At 45.3% G+C, this 16281-nt stretch overlaps 1 protein-coding gene across 5 annotated transcripts in view; it reads left to right on the top strand.

Moving 5' to 3' along the window:
* Window positions 1-1512: 1512 nt before the first annotated feature.
* Window positions 1513-16281, top strand: part of thsd7ab (thrombospondin, type I, domain containing 7Ab) — a 43892-nt gene continuing 29123 nt past the window's right edge. For 2 of the 5 annotated variants that reach the window (XM_049729625.2, XM_068651768.1), the window contains exon 1: window positions 1513-2686. In XM_049729625.2, the coding sequence (XP_049585582.1) occupies window positions 2563-2686 (124 nt within the window). In that variant the 5' untranslated portion in view covers window positions 1513-2562. The remainder of the gene's footprint in view (window positions 2687-16281) is intronic. The other 3 variants (XM_068651770.1, XM_068651767.1, XM_068651769.1) reach the window with 2 other exon arrangements.

Genomic DNA, 16281 nt, shown 5'->3' with positions numbered 1-16281 from the left:
AGTTCCAAACTAGCAACATTTGGATTTTGACAAGGGACTCGGGTTAGCACTTAGCAAATGTAGCCGAGAAAAAAATAAAAAACATTGTGTTCCGCCACGAGGCCATAATGTAAGAATTGAGACATCCGCGGACATCATCGCGGCAATACGATTAATCGGAGATGAGATTTTGACAGACGGTCATAAATATATACATGGGAGTTGTTGACGTACTGTTTACTTGTCAACATATTCACTTCCAGATAGCATCACCTGCAGTGTGAAGCGTTACCCTGGGAACCAAAACGGGTTCATGCCCAACGTAAAAAAAAAAAACAGAACTAATTGTTATTGCACATGTGCAATGGCGGTTTGTCCTAAAACGCACCACAATTGAAAAAAAATAGCAGTTTTTCGACTCTATCATACTCCAATCTGTGTGTGTACATGTCAAGCCTGCTCCCCGCTTCAATCCCACAAATCAGAGAAATGTAAAATTTGATTTGTGGAGCAATTTGTCACACGCAGATAAAGATTATCGTGCCCTTCTGCTTTTGATTTTTCCACCCTGCAAGTTCCAGCCCCCCTTTTGCGTTGCCTTATCTGCATCCCCCCCCCCTTTTTTTTTCTCTCCTTCCCAGTGCTGACGTCCAGACACCGCGGCATTAGCTGACCCTTTAGCGCCATTGTTAGCCTGTCAGCTCATGCTGAACCCACGCAAAGATAAATAAATAAAAAAAAGACGTTTAGGAATGCGTGTGCATGCGTACAAGCGTGAGGAAAATTGCATTTTCGGCAAAAGTATCCAGGCAGCGACATAAAGGAAATGTGGACCTTGGTGAGAATTGTAAATGCCTGACAAAAGTATTGGGTCACCTATAAGAGTTTCAACCAAAGAATCTGGATGCGGAAAATGAAGACAAGTAGAGCTAAAGTTTTGGGGGTTCCTCAGGAAAATAACAAATAAATAGTAGAGGTGATTAAAAGTATTGGAACGCCCTGCAAGGAATACAATGCATTTTAGTCCACTTTGTCCCGGTTGCAATTAGCAGAGCATGATTTAGTGAAGGTATCGACGGTGCAGCCCGAGAGCCATTTATGTGTTATGTTTGCTTTAGGGAGGTCACGTTTTGCCACCTGCCTTTGATTGTTTTGTAATGGGCAGACACGGCGCTGAGTGGGACGCTCTCGGCTTGCTAATGAATCAACGCGTCTACGACAAATCATTTGTTAATTGGACCGAGTCACAGCTTGTGTGCTGCTTATCGGCGCTGAACTGAAAGAATTAACTCCATCGCTCGCTCATTCTTTTATCGCCCATGTTTTTTTGGGTTTTTTTTTTTTGCTTCAGTCTTTTGCTCCCACCCGCCGCCACCATCATCATCATCAACCTAGCCTCTGCCTTCCCTGCATGGAGCCGCACTCTTGTCTGCCTTTCTGATTCGGGAGCAGCCGTTCTCGGTTCCCCCGCTGCTCTCCTGTTGTACCGAACCCCTGTCAAGTTCCCCCCCCCTAACCCCCCCAAACAGCATGAGCAGAGGGAGTGAGGGAAGATGAGGTTTTGTCCTTCCTTATTTCCAGAGAGAGGAATACCATTGTGCCAGGAACAGGACTCGAAGCAAACCTTGACCCAAGATGGCTGCTTCAATTCAAAATGGAATTGGAAAATTGCCATTTCAATGGCCGATGTGTGTTTTTGGCGAGTCTACTCATGAAAAAGAAATAGCCAACAAATTCCTTGTTGCCAAGGGAAACTGGCAACAGGACCTAAACTAGAAGGAAAAAAAAAATCTATAGTGTCCTATAAAGGATATTTCCACTTTCCTGCATCTTTGCTTACCATGCTGTGGCCCAGACTCAAGTTCTTTGCAATTTAGCATCATACATTTGCCATCTACATGTTTCTGATTCTGTAGCGGGGTCCAGAAATGACCATTCAAACCAAAATGGTGGACTTCCAATGTCTTTTCAGACATATCTCCCAAAGACTTCTTTTTCTCAGGCCTCCTCATGAACTGATTCTCATGCAGAGCAAATTTCACGTCGCTAAGTGAAACTGGCTCCTGTGGCTGAATTTTAAATAAAAATCCGCCGTGCGCAACAGAGCCAATTTTGGTGTACTTGGGGCTTAATAAAAGCGAAGAGAGGGACGAGACAGGTAATGAGAATGGAGTTGGGGGGGGAGTAAGGCAGCGGAAAGAGCAAATGAACGAGCGAGGTGAGTGAGTGAGCTAGAGCGTGAGGTAGAGCGAGGCGGCACACTGCAGATCCTCGCCCACTGTCGCCTCTCTCCGCCAGCAGAGGAGACGACAGCGCAGGAGGGAGGACGCCATGGGGGAGCCTCTCCGGAGTCTCCGACAGCAGCTCTCCCGCTGACCACCACCACTATCCCCTCCTCCTTTCCATCACTCCTTTGCTTGCCCTTCAACTCCTCCTGCCACAAAGTGAGCCGCGCTCCACTTCTTCTCGGCTCTTTTTAGGACTACCGTTTTTTTTTCCTTCTTCTTCTGCAGTTGTTTTTCCTCAGCTGACCTCCCTCGAGCTGAGTGGATTTACTTTTTTTCGTCCCTCTGTGTCGGGACCATGGGGTGGCGGAGGGACAGCTGGCACCTCCTGGTGTCACTGCTGCTTCTCTTGGGCTGCGTTTTCCGGCGGGATCTCGCCCAGACGGATGATGGCGGGAAGTCCGTCTACTTCTGGGAAACAGGTAGAGCTGATCCGCGATCTCTCGTCGATGCGCTAGTATGCAACTTCCCCCGTGCCGGTGGGTTGCAAATGTCGAATCGAGACGGTCGGTCCATTTTTTCCCCCTTCAAAACAACTTAACAGAAAGATGATCCCGATAACTCGCTGTGATCCGTTGTTACATTGGATTAAGCTCCGTCTCAGGTGATGCCATTCAGGCATTGTTCCAGAACGGGAACAGAGGAGGTGGAAAAGGCGGTTTGACGTTTTGGATGGATTTGACACAAGGTCATGTGGTGTTGAGTCTTACCCCCCATGTCATTGGCTAACGTGGCTACACATGGATGGTCATTAGCATGGCTACATGGGGAATGTCGTTAGCATTAAGCAAGTGGGCGAAATGATTCGCTTTGCTTGAACATGCTGGTGTTTCTGTGAGTTTTCTTCTCATCTTCCCAAAAGTGATGTTATACCATACGATTTCGTCGTTTGCATCCCCAACCATGTCAACGTTGGACATTGGCTCCTAAAACTTTGCCCCCTCGACGCCCGATTCCGTCGCCTGTCGTGCCTTGTGGTGCTTGGCCGCCTCGCCGTTTGACGCAGCTCACCGCCTCTTCTTGCTTCTTTAAAGAGGATGTAGCCCGCTAAGGAGATTAAAGCAGCGGGGATTTAACAAACCGGGAAAGGGAGCGGACTTGAGGAAAGGGGGCCGCCATGCAGTCAGCGGAGAGGGAGCAACTTAACCTACATCCGCCCCACCGTAGGTCAGCCACGTTTACGCCCCCGGCTTTCTCCCGCATCTTAATGGGTGGAAAAAGGTCCGGGATGACTTTGAAATGAACAAGGAGAGTTTTAGTCGGCCTCAGTGGAAACATTTCACAATGATTGCGAGTCTGTGAATCCCTGCTGTGATTTGTTTCATAATGATTTCAATGATACTTTGATTCAGGAGATTTGCATTGCTTCAATTCAGTGCACTCAATAATGGATCAGTGGACTTGCAAGTGGACTTGTTGGTTATTTATGATTTGGTGTCATCCTCTTAGCTAACAAACAATCAAACTAAAAACGTTATGCGTCGCTCGTAAAAAAAGTCACGTTGATGGAATTGAATGCGCTGATTTGGTGGACTGTAACTTGCAGTACATACGCTCAAATGTAACAGCTTCTTCCCGGTACCGTCCAACGGATTTACGGAAAGCCTTTTTCCGGCTCCCACGCCACACCACCTTTCTGCTGCTTCTCAATGGGTGGAATCGCTCCGGGCGGGCTCCGTGCTTTGAAACGTAATCCAGCCGCCGGGAGTTGAGTTGGCCTCAGTGTAACGTATCGCATTGATCGTGAGCCTGGAGTCCGTCCCCCACCCCGCCGTGTATTACATTCACACAATTTAGGGCTTTGAACGAATCCCTGATGAGTTTTTCTGTATTCTTTAAATCAAAATTCGTTTGTTTTTGTTGTTTTCCTTCCAGCCTTACCGATCATGCGCAAAGCGAGATAGTTTTTTGTGTACATTTATGTGAATATTCTCGTGGAAAGCGATGCCCTGGTGTTTTGCATATTGATGAGTCTGGAGCTCAAGTAAAGGGGGCCTGCCTCGGAAACTGTGGGGAATAGGCCCCGCCTTTCCTCGCCGTGCCTTACCTCCCCGCCTCCTTTTCTCTTTGCTTGCGCGGAAATATCTCTTTTTGCAAGGTGAGGCGGCTCAGAGCAGTTTTGTGCTTTGAGCTTTCTATTGCGAGACAAAAATCTCTGAAGGTAGTGCCGAAGATAACAGATAAAAATGAGCGCGAGTGAGAGATCCTAGGTTAACACAGCCTGTGATGAAGGCGGCAATAAAAGGATGACACACTTTGCTGGCCCCTTTGAGACTCTCCCCCCCCTCCCTCCCCAAAACACTGGCATGCATTTCTTACCTCCGCCAAGCCCAAATGTGAAAGTGAGGAGTTTGGCTCTGATGGCAGTTTGTCATTTCGATGGAACAGAATATTTGGAGTGAATTCCATGGCTCCTAGTTTGTCCAAATGTCCCATCCTTTTCCTACACAGATAGATTATTTTTCCCACAGCATCTTATGTAGGCTAAATATAAACAATTATTAATGATGGTGGGAACAGTGCACTGCTCTACCCGTTTGAAAACAACCTTGAGATTCAGCTACTGTATCCCACCATGCTTACATTGCAGTTATTGCACTGTATGCTGTCAGGGGAACTTCTCGTGACATCGGGAATCAAACACGGGGCCGCACCTGCTTATTCATGCTGGAAAGTCATCGTTTCGCCCGCGGAGGCGCATCCACGCTCCCGATGACATAGATTCCCTCCTCGGTGCCTGGTGTGCACTTCATTACTCTTGCCGTCGGCATGAGCTGTCAAGACCTTCCATGCTTGCAATTACAGGAGCAATATCCAGCCGAGGTGTCTCGGAGCCTACCTCAGAAATTGCCTTTGCGGTTTTGACAACATTTGAGCGTTGGTGCCATACATGTAACTCCTTTACGCATTTCATTTTTTCCCCAACTTAAATAACCGTCGCAACAAATACAAGTTGTGGGGTAGGATTTCATTGATTGTATTCGTCACACAAAATAAGGTGTTGGTGTGCCCAATGTGACACGAACCGTGACCTCAAAACCAAGATACGTACCCGACCGTGATAGTTCGCCACCTCAACTCACTAGCTTCCATAACCGTGTGTCGCTATCATTCACATGAGGGACTCCAGACCTTTCCTAAACTCGCCTCTCTAACGACCTGTCACATCTCGAAGAACGTTTGGGTGGCACGGCGAGCGACGCGGCGGTTCCCCGACAGGCCCGTTGTTAGCCCGCCCGCCCGCCTTCACCCGGCACGGCGGCAATGAAAGATGTCGTCTACGCTCGGCGGGGTCGTTAGCTGCTGCCTCTGGAATCACCAGTAGAAGAGTGACGCCTCAGAAATCGAGAGAGCGAGGCAGGTGTGACCTGTTCACAAGTTCAGCAGGTGCAGCCGACATTGGCAATACAAATATTTTGCCGTTCATTGTTAGCACCTTCAGGGTGTCACAGATTTGTTCCTTTCAAAGTACAACCGGGCTGTGCTACCATGTACGAGATGTCAAAGAAAATTAATATACGGCAAACGTTTTAAACTGATATTGTCAACTCGACTAACCTCATTAGTGACCTCACTCGCTTTTGAAATAGCGTCTCATCTCTGAGCAAACCATCCCGCTGAAATACAGCCGTTAGAAAATAAACATACAGTAGCTCGGTCTTTTACATTAAACACCCGAGCAGGAATCCATTTCCCACCCGGAGGAAACAAAAACAGGAGTGCAGCTTCATCCCCCTCCCCTGGGAATACCAGATTGAGTTCAACTCTCCGTGACCCTCGTTAGCATAGCACCTGAGGTCCAACACACTATGAGTTACTTAGCAACAAATTTAGGCCACGCATAGGAATTAAGACACGTTCCTTGGGATTCTGTGGTTTGGTGAAGGCCTTGGGCTTCTATTCAAATTTTTTTAAGCCCGTGCTTTTATTTCCATTCATTAGGAGGAGTGGATCCTGAGGCTAATGGATTGTCGTGACTTGCTACTAAAGGTACCGCGGGACAGTCACTACGAGACTTGAGTCGAGTGTCAATTAGCGAGCCATGGGAAGGGGAATGAATGATACACCACCTGAGACAAATTAGAGCAAAGGAAGTGACTTTTTCTACTGTCTTAAAATACTTTAGGTTTCTGGTATCTGTACGTAACATTAGAGGGCGACACGGGAGAGATTTTCACTATTAATCACTCCATTTTTCTGTTTTTGGCTTTGACGTGATAGTGTTTCTCTGTGTAGTCTAATCGTTGCCTGGAAATGGAGAACCCTCGCCAGGCATAGCTGCCAAGTCTTGCTCAGAGAAACTCAATGTGGAGGCTGTATTTGGAAAGCGAGCCAGACATTTTTGGGCGGAAATGGGCAACTCGTAATACATTTATTTGATTGTGTTATATCACACTTGATCGAACGACAGAGACTAAATTAGACTAAGTTGTATTATAATAATAATAATATACAAATATCCAAAATGTGTTGTTGTTTTTTTTAAATTGGGCGGTTCTGTCTCACATACACAAACCACTGCTCACCCACGCAATGTAATTCGGGACAAGGCTGATATTTCGACATAAATCCGCCCAGCATGGCTCGGTGACACAGCGACCTATCGGGAAAAAAAATATGTTATTGCTGCTGCCGCAATAAGGCAGAGGCAGTGGTGAGAATCCTCTTATCTGACTCTAAATAAAGTTTTTTGGATGAAGTGTAATCTCTAAGCCCGGCGTGCTTGCCGTATCAGTAATAGCCAGGTTTAGTGTAAGCTGCGCCATTTAGAACAAAACTCTCTTTGGCATTGCGCTCGGCTCGGGATGGATGGCAGCGTTTAGCAAATGCGCAGAGGCGTCTCTTATGCCACCAAACAGATCAATCTGGCTCAGACGTGGAAATATTTTTTAAATGGAGCGCGCTGTCATGGCATCACTCTGTCGGAAAGCCATTAGGGCGGCGGCGACGTGGAACGGCGGAAGTAGACGGGAGCTAATTTTCCCACTTTGATACTGCTTCATTTCCGCTCGACTGCCGCTGTTGTGAATGCTGGTCACGAATACGAAGGCAGCTACGAGCCTATTCCTGCTGCTGAAGGCAGAGAAGGGGGATCAAGTCACAGACGTGAAAGTCTGGAGTCTTACTAAGGTCTTAAGCAAGTCCCAAATCATTTTATCCTGGGAAAATGTATGCGCTTGTCCCCTGCTCCATGACTAATTTCACCAAACGGAGATAAATAGTCAAACTTTGAACCTTACGTACGACACTTAAAAGCATCCGAGAATTCCGTGTCCTCTAACTTCTAAAAAAATCAATCCTGCCCAGTGGTGCAAAGTGATTATTAAAATTCATCTGCACTTGGAATTTCGTACAAAACCTACAAAAGAAGCTCATTTGCATGCCCAAAGGCTCTTTGCAGGGTTTTCCCCGTCCCAGAGTCTCGAGGTAACGCTGCAGGCTGAATTGGGGAAACATCTGCTCCTAAAATTTCCCTCTGTAACCTCTACCTGGGTTTTCTGGGTTGTGGTCTGACCAAGGTCTCATCTCCATTTCTTCACAGCTCATCGGCCAGTTAAAAGACAAACAAATCCAGCGGCCATATTTGTGAGCCGTTAGGTGTCATTCAAATTTACGCTTAATTCCCAAGAGACAGCCTCCATGACATTTACCTGGAGAGGTCTGATTTTTTTTTCTCTCTCCAATAATGCCATCAAGGCTCAGGCATAAATACTGTATCCCACCACCCGGCAGTGTTCTCCTTAATCTTTCATCTCCCTCTTTCCAGTCCGTCAGTTGTGTTTTTGCCTCGTCATGTGACAGTTTGCTGTTAAATCTGCAGCCGGGGGGGTAATTTTGTTTGATTACGCTTGGAAGTATATGAAAACATAACATTAGTGGATTGGTTGTGATGTAACAAGCGTCGCTTGGGTGATTGAAAGGTTCTAGTTGTGCTGGATTCCCACAAAAATGGCAATTTTGGACATTTTCCATACGCAAAAAACCTTCAGAGCTACGTTTTGTCCTAGGAATTAATTAATCCCGGAAATATCTGATTGCAGGTATTGCTACCAGACAGTTTTTATAATTGCCTGTGCACGAAAACAAAATGAGATTCGCCATAAAACATAAAAAGGACATCGGCATAATCAATAGCACAAAGGAGAGTGAAAGAATGTAACAAAAATATTTTATTTAAAACGTAGAGAAACAGTAATGCAGGCAAGTGCAATAACTCCAGATTAATTCGAAATAGCCTCCTCGCCTGCTATGGCACTTTCCGACCTTGACAAAATTAATTTCACGGCTACGTCCAGACATCCATCACAATCCGTCAATGTCAACAACCTTGTGGCCTTACAGCGGGAATTGAACGTGTACCAGAACCAATATGCCGCTTATCACAACACCTCACGCATTTCCGCTTAGCCAGATAAAGCCCGCTCGTGGCGTGAGCTGTTCTTTGTGGGGCTCATTAAAAGTGACCCAGAAAGTTCCAGGTGCTCGCAGAGTGAAAGTGACAGCCCGATTGCTTTGGTTAATTGTTAGTGACAGTGTTTGCCAATGTTTCAATTGAAGGCCACGGTCTGTGAAATAGCATTGACGCCCCTTTGGCCCCGCTCTTTGCTTTTTCTTCTCATTGCGTGCGGAATAGCCAAGTAAACTAATGAGCAACGATTAGCCCAACCGAACCGTGGCGACCGTTTTTCTCAAGCTGCACACTAATGGCTAATTAGTATTTAATCAGAGATCATAAGTTGATGCATGATGTGTCAAGAAACCAAAATATACATCAACGTGAAGCACGTTTTAAGATTCATTTCCGGGTACGCCAAATTGGCCGCATTTGCGGTTAACTGTCCGAATTTGCTCATACAGGATTTTTAACGCTTCTCGCTTAAACTAAACAAAAATGCTAAAATGTGCATTCGGTGACGTTAGGCCACTCGATAGAAATTGCTCTTGTAGCGTTTCGCCTCATAATCACCACAAGCAACGAATATTTACGACGCGCAGAGGGCTCGTAAAACGCCCGCCGCAGCGGCAAATTCGCCGGCGATTCATCCGGTTATGGATCGGACGATAATACCGACATCATGTGCCTCATTTAAAGCTGCGTGATGGCACAATATGAACAGAAAAGGGGGGTGACTGAAAGGACGCCATAGATTGTTGGCAGACGCGGTGGAGAGGATTTCGCCTCTGTGAAAAGAGAGCAAGGATCAGCGTGGCGTTATCGACGCAATAAGAAACGAGTCGCCAGCGGCCGGGGAAAATAACCACGTGAGCGTATTTTGTTACTGTACTTAATATTCTCCCCGGTGATGTTTTTATCACGATATTTATTGGAAGTGCAGCTGGACAGAAAATGGTAACACGCTTGAATCTTGTACTTGATTAAAAACACGGTCACGCCTGTCAACAGCAAATTGTAATCGGTGATGGATCCTTGTGTTCCTAACCATATTTAAAACAATTCTTTAGGCCTAACTTAGCTTAAAGGAGTCATTTGACTTATTTGTCAGTTTTTTTTAACAATAGTATCTGTGCTTCTACTTAAGTAGCCTAGCCTACAGATGTCAGTACTTTAGCACCTCTGTTTGGAGCGAGACTGTGACAGTGACGGAGCGGCAGGCTAATCAGCAGTGACAAGGCCTTGGATTAAAAGCAGGCCGGCAGATGGCCGGGGCGCCAACCGCCGGAACGTGGCGACCCCGCGATCTGCTTCAGTAAATACTGACGTCCACGCTACGGTCGCCCTCGTGTCAGCTGTCATTCTCTGGCCATCACGTGACCCATTAAGAAACTTAGTCGGGAAGAAAAACCTCATGGCACGCCGCCAAATACAATCATGTATTTTTCTGGCCAACTTGGAACCAGGCTGGAATCACACAGATTGCTTTGTCCGTGATTATGTAATGTTACTTTTTGTGCATGTTATGGGACAAATTGTCGTGCTAACGCTAATCCTCCTAATGCTTACCAATGAAGCGGCAACAAGGCTTTAAAGCAGCTATTTGAAGATCAATAGAAGCCTTAGACCTGGCGCCGACAGCGACTGCCAAGTAATCGCGCCAAAACGGTATTTTTAATAACACAACTCTGAGGAATTACATGCAGGGTTTTTTTTTTTTCCTGAGGTTTGGAACCCATTTCATTTTAATAAGCGTGAGAAAGTCATCAGGGCAGTGTGTGTTCCACGCGGGCTGGAACAGATTCCGCAACACGCCCAGTTACATGCAACAAATCCTCCATTTGGGAGATCTGACGGACTGAATGACTCACAGACCCAACCGACTGCTAGCTAACTGGTGGTCTGAGCGGCTAAGTCAACGACTAGTTCGCACGCCTAAATAATCGCAACAAAGGCTCCAAGCTTTCTCCGAAATTGTGTCGTGATGCTAGCTGCTACAAATTACGTCTCGATTGGTGTCTTGCGCTTCGTCCATCATCTTTTGATTCACTAGCTTTTCACTTGTTTGTCCATTAGCCAATATCTCCTCCTTCATCGTGAGGCTGTTGTACTCACTTTACTTTCCCGGGAAAAAGCACTTAGCTTGAACTTGAAGCATGCACACACACACACGTAGAGGAGCACGTGTTATCCACCGAGAGAAAGTTGGCATTTAGCTTAAAGATCGCGTCGATAGCTGGGCAGCTTCTCACGTGGTTTTTGTCTGCATCGGTCACACCTTGGCTTCTGGCTTGTGTCACCTTGAAGCAGAGACTGTTTCTCATATTATTTCCTCCTATTATTTGTCGTTGGGTAGATTTACCTTATTCTGAGGTGACTCGTTATTATTCACGTCATCACATAAAGCGCAAATCCCGACAAAGATTCATTGAAATCAGTGATATCATCGACTGACTGAATAAAAAACGGACTAACTGACTGAGCAACTTCCTGACTAGCTAACTAACTGAATGATTCACTAATCAAAAGGCATATTAACAAGCTAATTGATTGCAGATTAGCTAATTGATTAGCTAACTGAGTACCTCAGTGACGTCCTGACTCACTAGCCAGTCAACCATCAGTATGGATTAAGTAGCTAACTCGTATATTAGCTAACTAATGAATTGATTGAGTGATTAATTAACCAAAAAACTGATGAACCTACCTGACTTGCGGATTGACCGACTCGCCGAATGACGTAAAGTCAGTGTTTATACGACTTTTTGAGGAATGATTCCAGTGTTTGATCCTACTGTAATTCAGTAGTAGAACTTCTCGTCCCACTGATGCAACGTGAGCGCAAGCATAAATTATGCTAATGTTGCTCATTTGGAGACACACATACAGTGGGAGTATAGAACCGAGCAGAACCCCCTTCGCCCCCCAGAGGACTCATTAATGGAAAAGCGGCACACGAGACGACAACGACAATGTCGACAACGTGGAGTGTAATTCATCATGGCACGTGTGACCCCTCGCCGCTGCCGCCGCCGGGCCTTGTCACCGCACCCTTCCTCCACTCAAATAATCCTGATACCCGCCACCCTGCCGAGCGCTAGCGCCGCAGGATGTCTATCCCTTCACCGCGCTCTTTGTTTAGCGCCTTACACTGGCTGGAAAACAAGTCGTAAACATACCAGTACAGTAAACACGCTCAGCTAGCAGAAATCACATCCTATATGTTGACCCCGACCTTCGCTGCAGGCACTTACGGTATAGCAACGCATAGCACAAAAGCCCACGGCCCAAATATACAGCTGATCACACCGCTTGTCAGAAATAAGTAAAAAAAAGAGCATCGGGCTGCAGCCCCATGCAGTGCTTTGATGCAAGCTATTGACCCTTTTTGAAGAGGACTTTTCAAAAATAAATTTACCGTGACATTTTAATGAAGCAGTCGGTGCTTTCTTTGGTATAGTTTTCAGTTTCGGTTTGCCTGGCTGGCTGTTTGAGCAGCGAATTAACTTGATAACAGACTTACCGGCTAGCTTACTGACTAATGAACGGACTAACTGAATGATTATATAACTGACTGCCAAATCAGCTACCCTTCCCACTTTGGTGCCGAACTGACAAAGGCACGAGAAGAGAGTTTGGATCGATTAATTGCCCTGAAAATGAAATGACCTGGATGATTATGAATATTCGTACGCAGACTGACCTACTCATTCCGACCAACCGACTGACCAGCTAGCGGATTGGTTGAATGACAAGCAACTGACTAAAAGGGTTCGATAAGTAAAGTAGATGCACATGATTTTCTTTACCTGGCCACCTTAAAGTGATTTTAGGGGCTGGATTTGGTCCTCTGGCCTCAGGTTTAAAATCTGTGGTGCATTCATTGAAAATTAGTGTCACCTATTTGTTTAGGGTATCCTAGGGCTTCCGATTGAGGGTCAGTTGGGGGAATTCTCGCAAAGGAGCTTGGGTTGATTTTTACTAACTTTGCGCTGGTCGCTTTCACGGTGGTCTGCATTGTTTTTACAGTACAAGATATGATGAGGACGTGTAGGGTCCATGGCATGGCTGTGTTCCACATGCCACCTTCTATTGACCACAGAGGCGTGATTGCAGGGTTCATCGGCAGGCTAAGGCTGTAAGACTGACCTACATTTCGTACACACTCTCTTACACACACAGGCAGAAAATCCTCACTTCAACATCTGGAGTCATGCCAGGATACCCAAAAATTCCCAAATGCAACCCGAGAGCGAGCACGGAAAGGCTTTGTAGGAACTCAACAAAAGAGACTAAAATCGGTATTTGCGCCGCCATGAACTACATTGCGGAAAAAAATAGAATATAATAAAATATATAAGTGATTATATATTTATGTCTATTATTATTTTATATTAGAAAATAATATAAAAATAGAATATAATTGTACAGAAGAGGAACTCCTGCACAAATTCCCCTCGATTGTCCATCTTCGATCGAGTGAGTGGTGCTGGTCCACATTCACACTTTTTTGGCACTCATTGACCTTGTCGGCCTTCCCTCACCTGTGTGTTGCACAGCATAGCGTGTGTACTCCTAATACATCTGTCAATCAAGTCCACCTTCGCACGTCCAACGTCCATCGTGGCAACAAAAAGGCAATTTCTGTCTTTCAAAATAAGAATTCAAGACTTGATCTCCCCTAAGTTCATGGGGGGGGGCAAATGCAGCTTCGGCAGACAGTGTGAAAACGGCCTATTAATTGCATCGCAAGCAGAGCAAACACTCATAACCTGCTCGAGTCCCATCCCTAGCGTCCTCTATGAAAAGAAGTGGTCTCTTGTCAACGGCGGAGTCTCCAGCATGGAAATTGAAGGTATTAACCTTAAGTGGTGCTTGACTCCACAGTGCTCTCACTCCATGCCGCTCACGTATAAGATACACACCACATTTCTCCTTAGAAGGGAATAGAAAGGGATGGTCGAGAAAACAAAGCAGAGGAATCAAAAACAGCAGTCGGCCTGGTGCCATTTTATAAGATTACCAGGAAAAAGGTTCTATAGTGAGTCTGTAATTATAATACCATTTCAGTGTAATTTTATGTGAAAATTTGGGAATTTATTTTCAGAGTTTAGAAGTCTGCTGACAATTTTTTTCTATTTTTCAAGCAGCTCTTTTTTTTTGGGAAGCGATTAAGATACCCCAGGTGGCGAAATGGAGCCTGCATAGTTATTAGCTTTGCTTTTGTACAGATGACGAATCGCCCTTCAATTTCATTCGCAAACGTATTTCCGTCCGTCGCCTTCAGTCTCCGTGGCTTCGCGTGTCAAAATCGGCAGGTTAAAATGCCAGTGCTGGGCAAATTGCGCCTTTGAAGCTCGGCTTGAACATTTGGGAAGAGGAGAAGCCATACGTCTTATTTCGTGTGTAAACACCAAGAGTTCAAAGTCAGCCTTTCTGTAATCTGTAGTGGATTTAAGCTTCCTGCACAAACTAGTGTCATCTTTTTTTTACATTACGTGCAAAAAATTTGATTATCCCAAAAAAGGAGGTATCTTCTAATTTATAATGTAATCATTGTCTTAACACTACGATTGAGAAGTACTCATATTACGAGAGAAATACAGTTATAACGAGAAAATCGGGCATAAAGTCCCAGATGTACTTTCCAGCATATTGCGGATAAGTCTTCCCAGAAAAGCACAAGCTGTTAGGGCTGCAAAGAGTCCAACATTTTCTTTATGCTCTGCTAGAATGCGTCTCCAGAGGAGCCGAGGGAAGAACTTCACCATTCCATTGATGTTTATGATTGACATGGAGGATGCCACTAGTTATCTTTTGCACTCCTTTGTGGTGTGTGTGTGCACTTGCGTGTGGACAATGTAATGTGTATATTGGCGACGTTTCTGCTAGCTTCTCTGTGTGAAAGGGGCTATGCTTTGTGTTGTTCCCCATGCGGGTCACCTCATTTGTGGATGATGACGTTATACTTTTCGTGGAAATTCACTGTAGTAGTTCTCAGAAAGCGAAGAAAATGTGTAGTATTGATGTATGAAAACTAGGTTGCTCAAAATGGTGCAATTAGCATGTCAATAACTAGCGTTAGCGCTGAGCCTCGTGACTTTTTTTTCCCAGGCTTTAAAAGTGTTAAATTTACATCATCATGGGGTGTGAAGTGAGTTGTGCTGCCGTGAGAAAACTAAACTTTGTGTCGAGAGTGAGAATCGTCAGGCTTTATTTGCGTTATTTTGTTAGCGTTAGCTTTTCCACAGTAGCACTTGGTTTAACAAGACCTACCCAAAATGTTTTTGACTTGTTGACATTTGAGTACATTCACATAACAGGCTTTGGAATTTTTATTTTATTTTTTTGCCTTTGGGAAGCCTTGCCTTCATCATGGTCATATCCGATATAGATCTCCATCGAAATGTAGCCGATGAGTCACATCAGTCGTCTTTTGAGGCTTGTGACTCGTCCTGATGCTTGATTTATGTTATTGCGCTGGAAGTAAAAATGGTTATTATGGAGTGTTTTTTTTTTTCTTTCTTCCCTCTCCATGTCTTGTGGTGAACGCTTCACAGCGGGGCGCCAGCCAGCTGCTGTTTTAATATTCTTACTATTCATATTTTTATTAATAGGAACACTATAAATAAGACATATTGTAAACAAAGTCAGTGATGAATGTTTCATTTGAATGCCGCTGACCTCAAAAAGCAACTGCAACTGATTGGCTTCAAATGGCGCTTTGGCACATTCTCTTATTTTCTCATTGACTCAAAAACTTTTTTACCCCCCCAAAATTAACGCCAGAGTGATTGTGCAAAATTCAGAAGCGGAAAATAAACAGGCTTCCATATTCCGTTTCGCTCGCGGCATTCTTTTGATGCCAGCGTCTCATCAGTGTCACTTTTAGCATCGCTAGCTTTTGAACGCTAATGTTAACTTTGAAAGAGACAAGCCTTGACGAACGACGACAGCGATGAAGGAATGTTTTAATGAAAACTAAAAAAAAGTCACTAATACGGTGCTTTGTCTCTTTCACGCTAGATATTACGAGGATGTTGAAAGTAAACAACTACACTAAAATGAGAAACACACCAGCAAAGCCTCACAATTACAAAATGTCACTCAATCAGTCGGGCACTTTTACGAAACGCAACTTTTAAAAGCTTCACTTTTTTAATGAATCCGTGTTGCGACAGTAATATCCCTCAGCGGCAAGCTCGGCCGCTGAATCAGCAAAACCGCTCCGCTTGACTGGTCGCCTACAGCTGGCGCACAAACACACGCATGGCGTCACACGTCGCCATATGGAGGTCGTGGCATCCCGCCCGGTTTAGTCTAAAAAAGCGTGTGCGGAAAAACGCTCGCTCGCTCGCTCGCTCGTATTGATCGCCTACTCGTAATTATTGAGCGGGCCCTCGGAATGATGATGTCTTTGGGGAGGTCTGTCTCAAGATGGCCTCTTTAAAGGGGCATCATTCACAGTGCTCGCAGTACAAATTGACTTTTAGAGCCAGAGACAAAATTCCCGAGACGGCCGCGTATGGATATCCTAGCAACAGTCACCGGGGGCCTTGCTAATCTGTGCCGTATACAGCCAATTAACCGGCGGGGGGTTGCAGCGTCAACGTTTCCACTTGA

This window comes from Syngnathus scovelli, chromosome 9 (assembly GCF_024217435.2).
Source record: "Syngnathus scovelli strain Florida chromosome 9, RoL_Ssco_1.2, whole genome shotgun sequence".
Taxonomy (NCBI): Eukaryota; Metazoa; Chordata; class Actinopteri; order Syngnathiformes; family Syngnathidae; genus Syngnathus; species Syngnathus scovelli.
The sequence above is the reverse complement of the archived record's forward strand: the minus strand, read 5'-3'. Positions and strand labels throughout refer to the sequence as shown.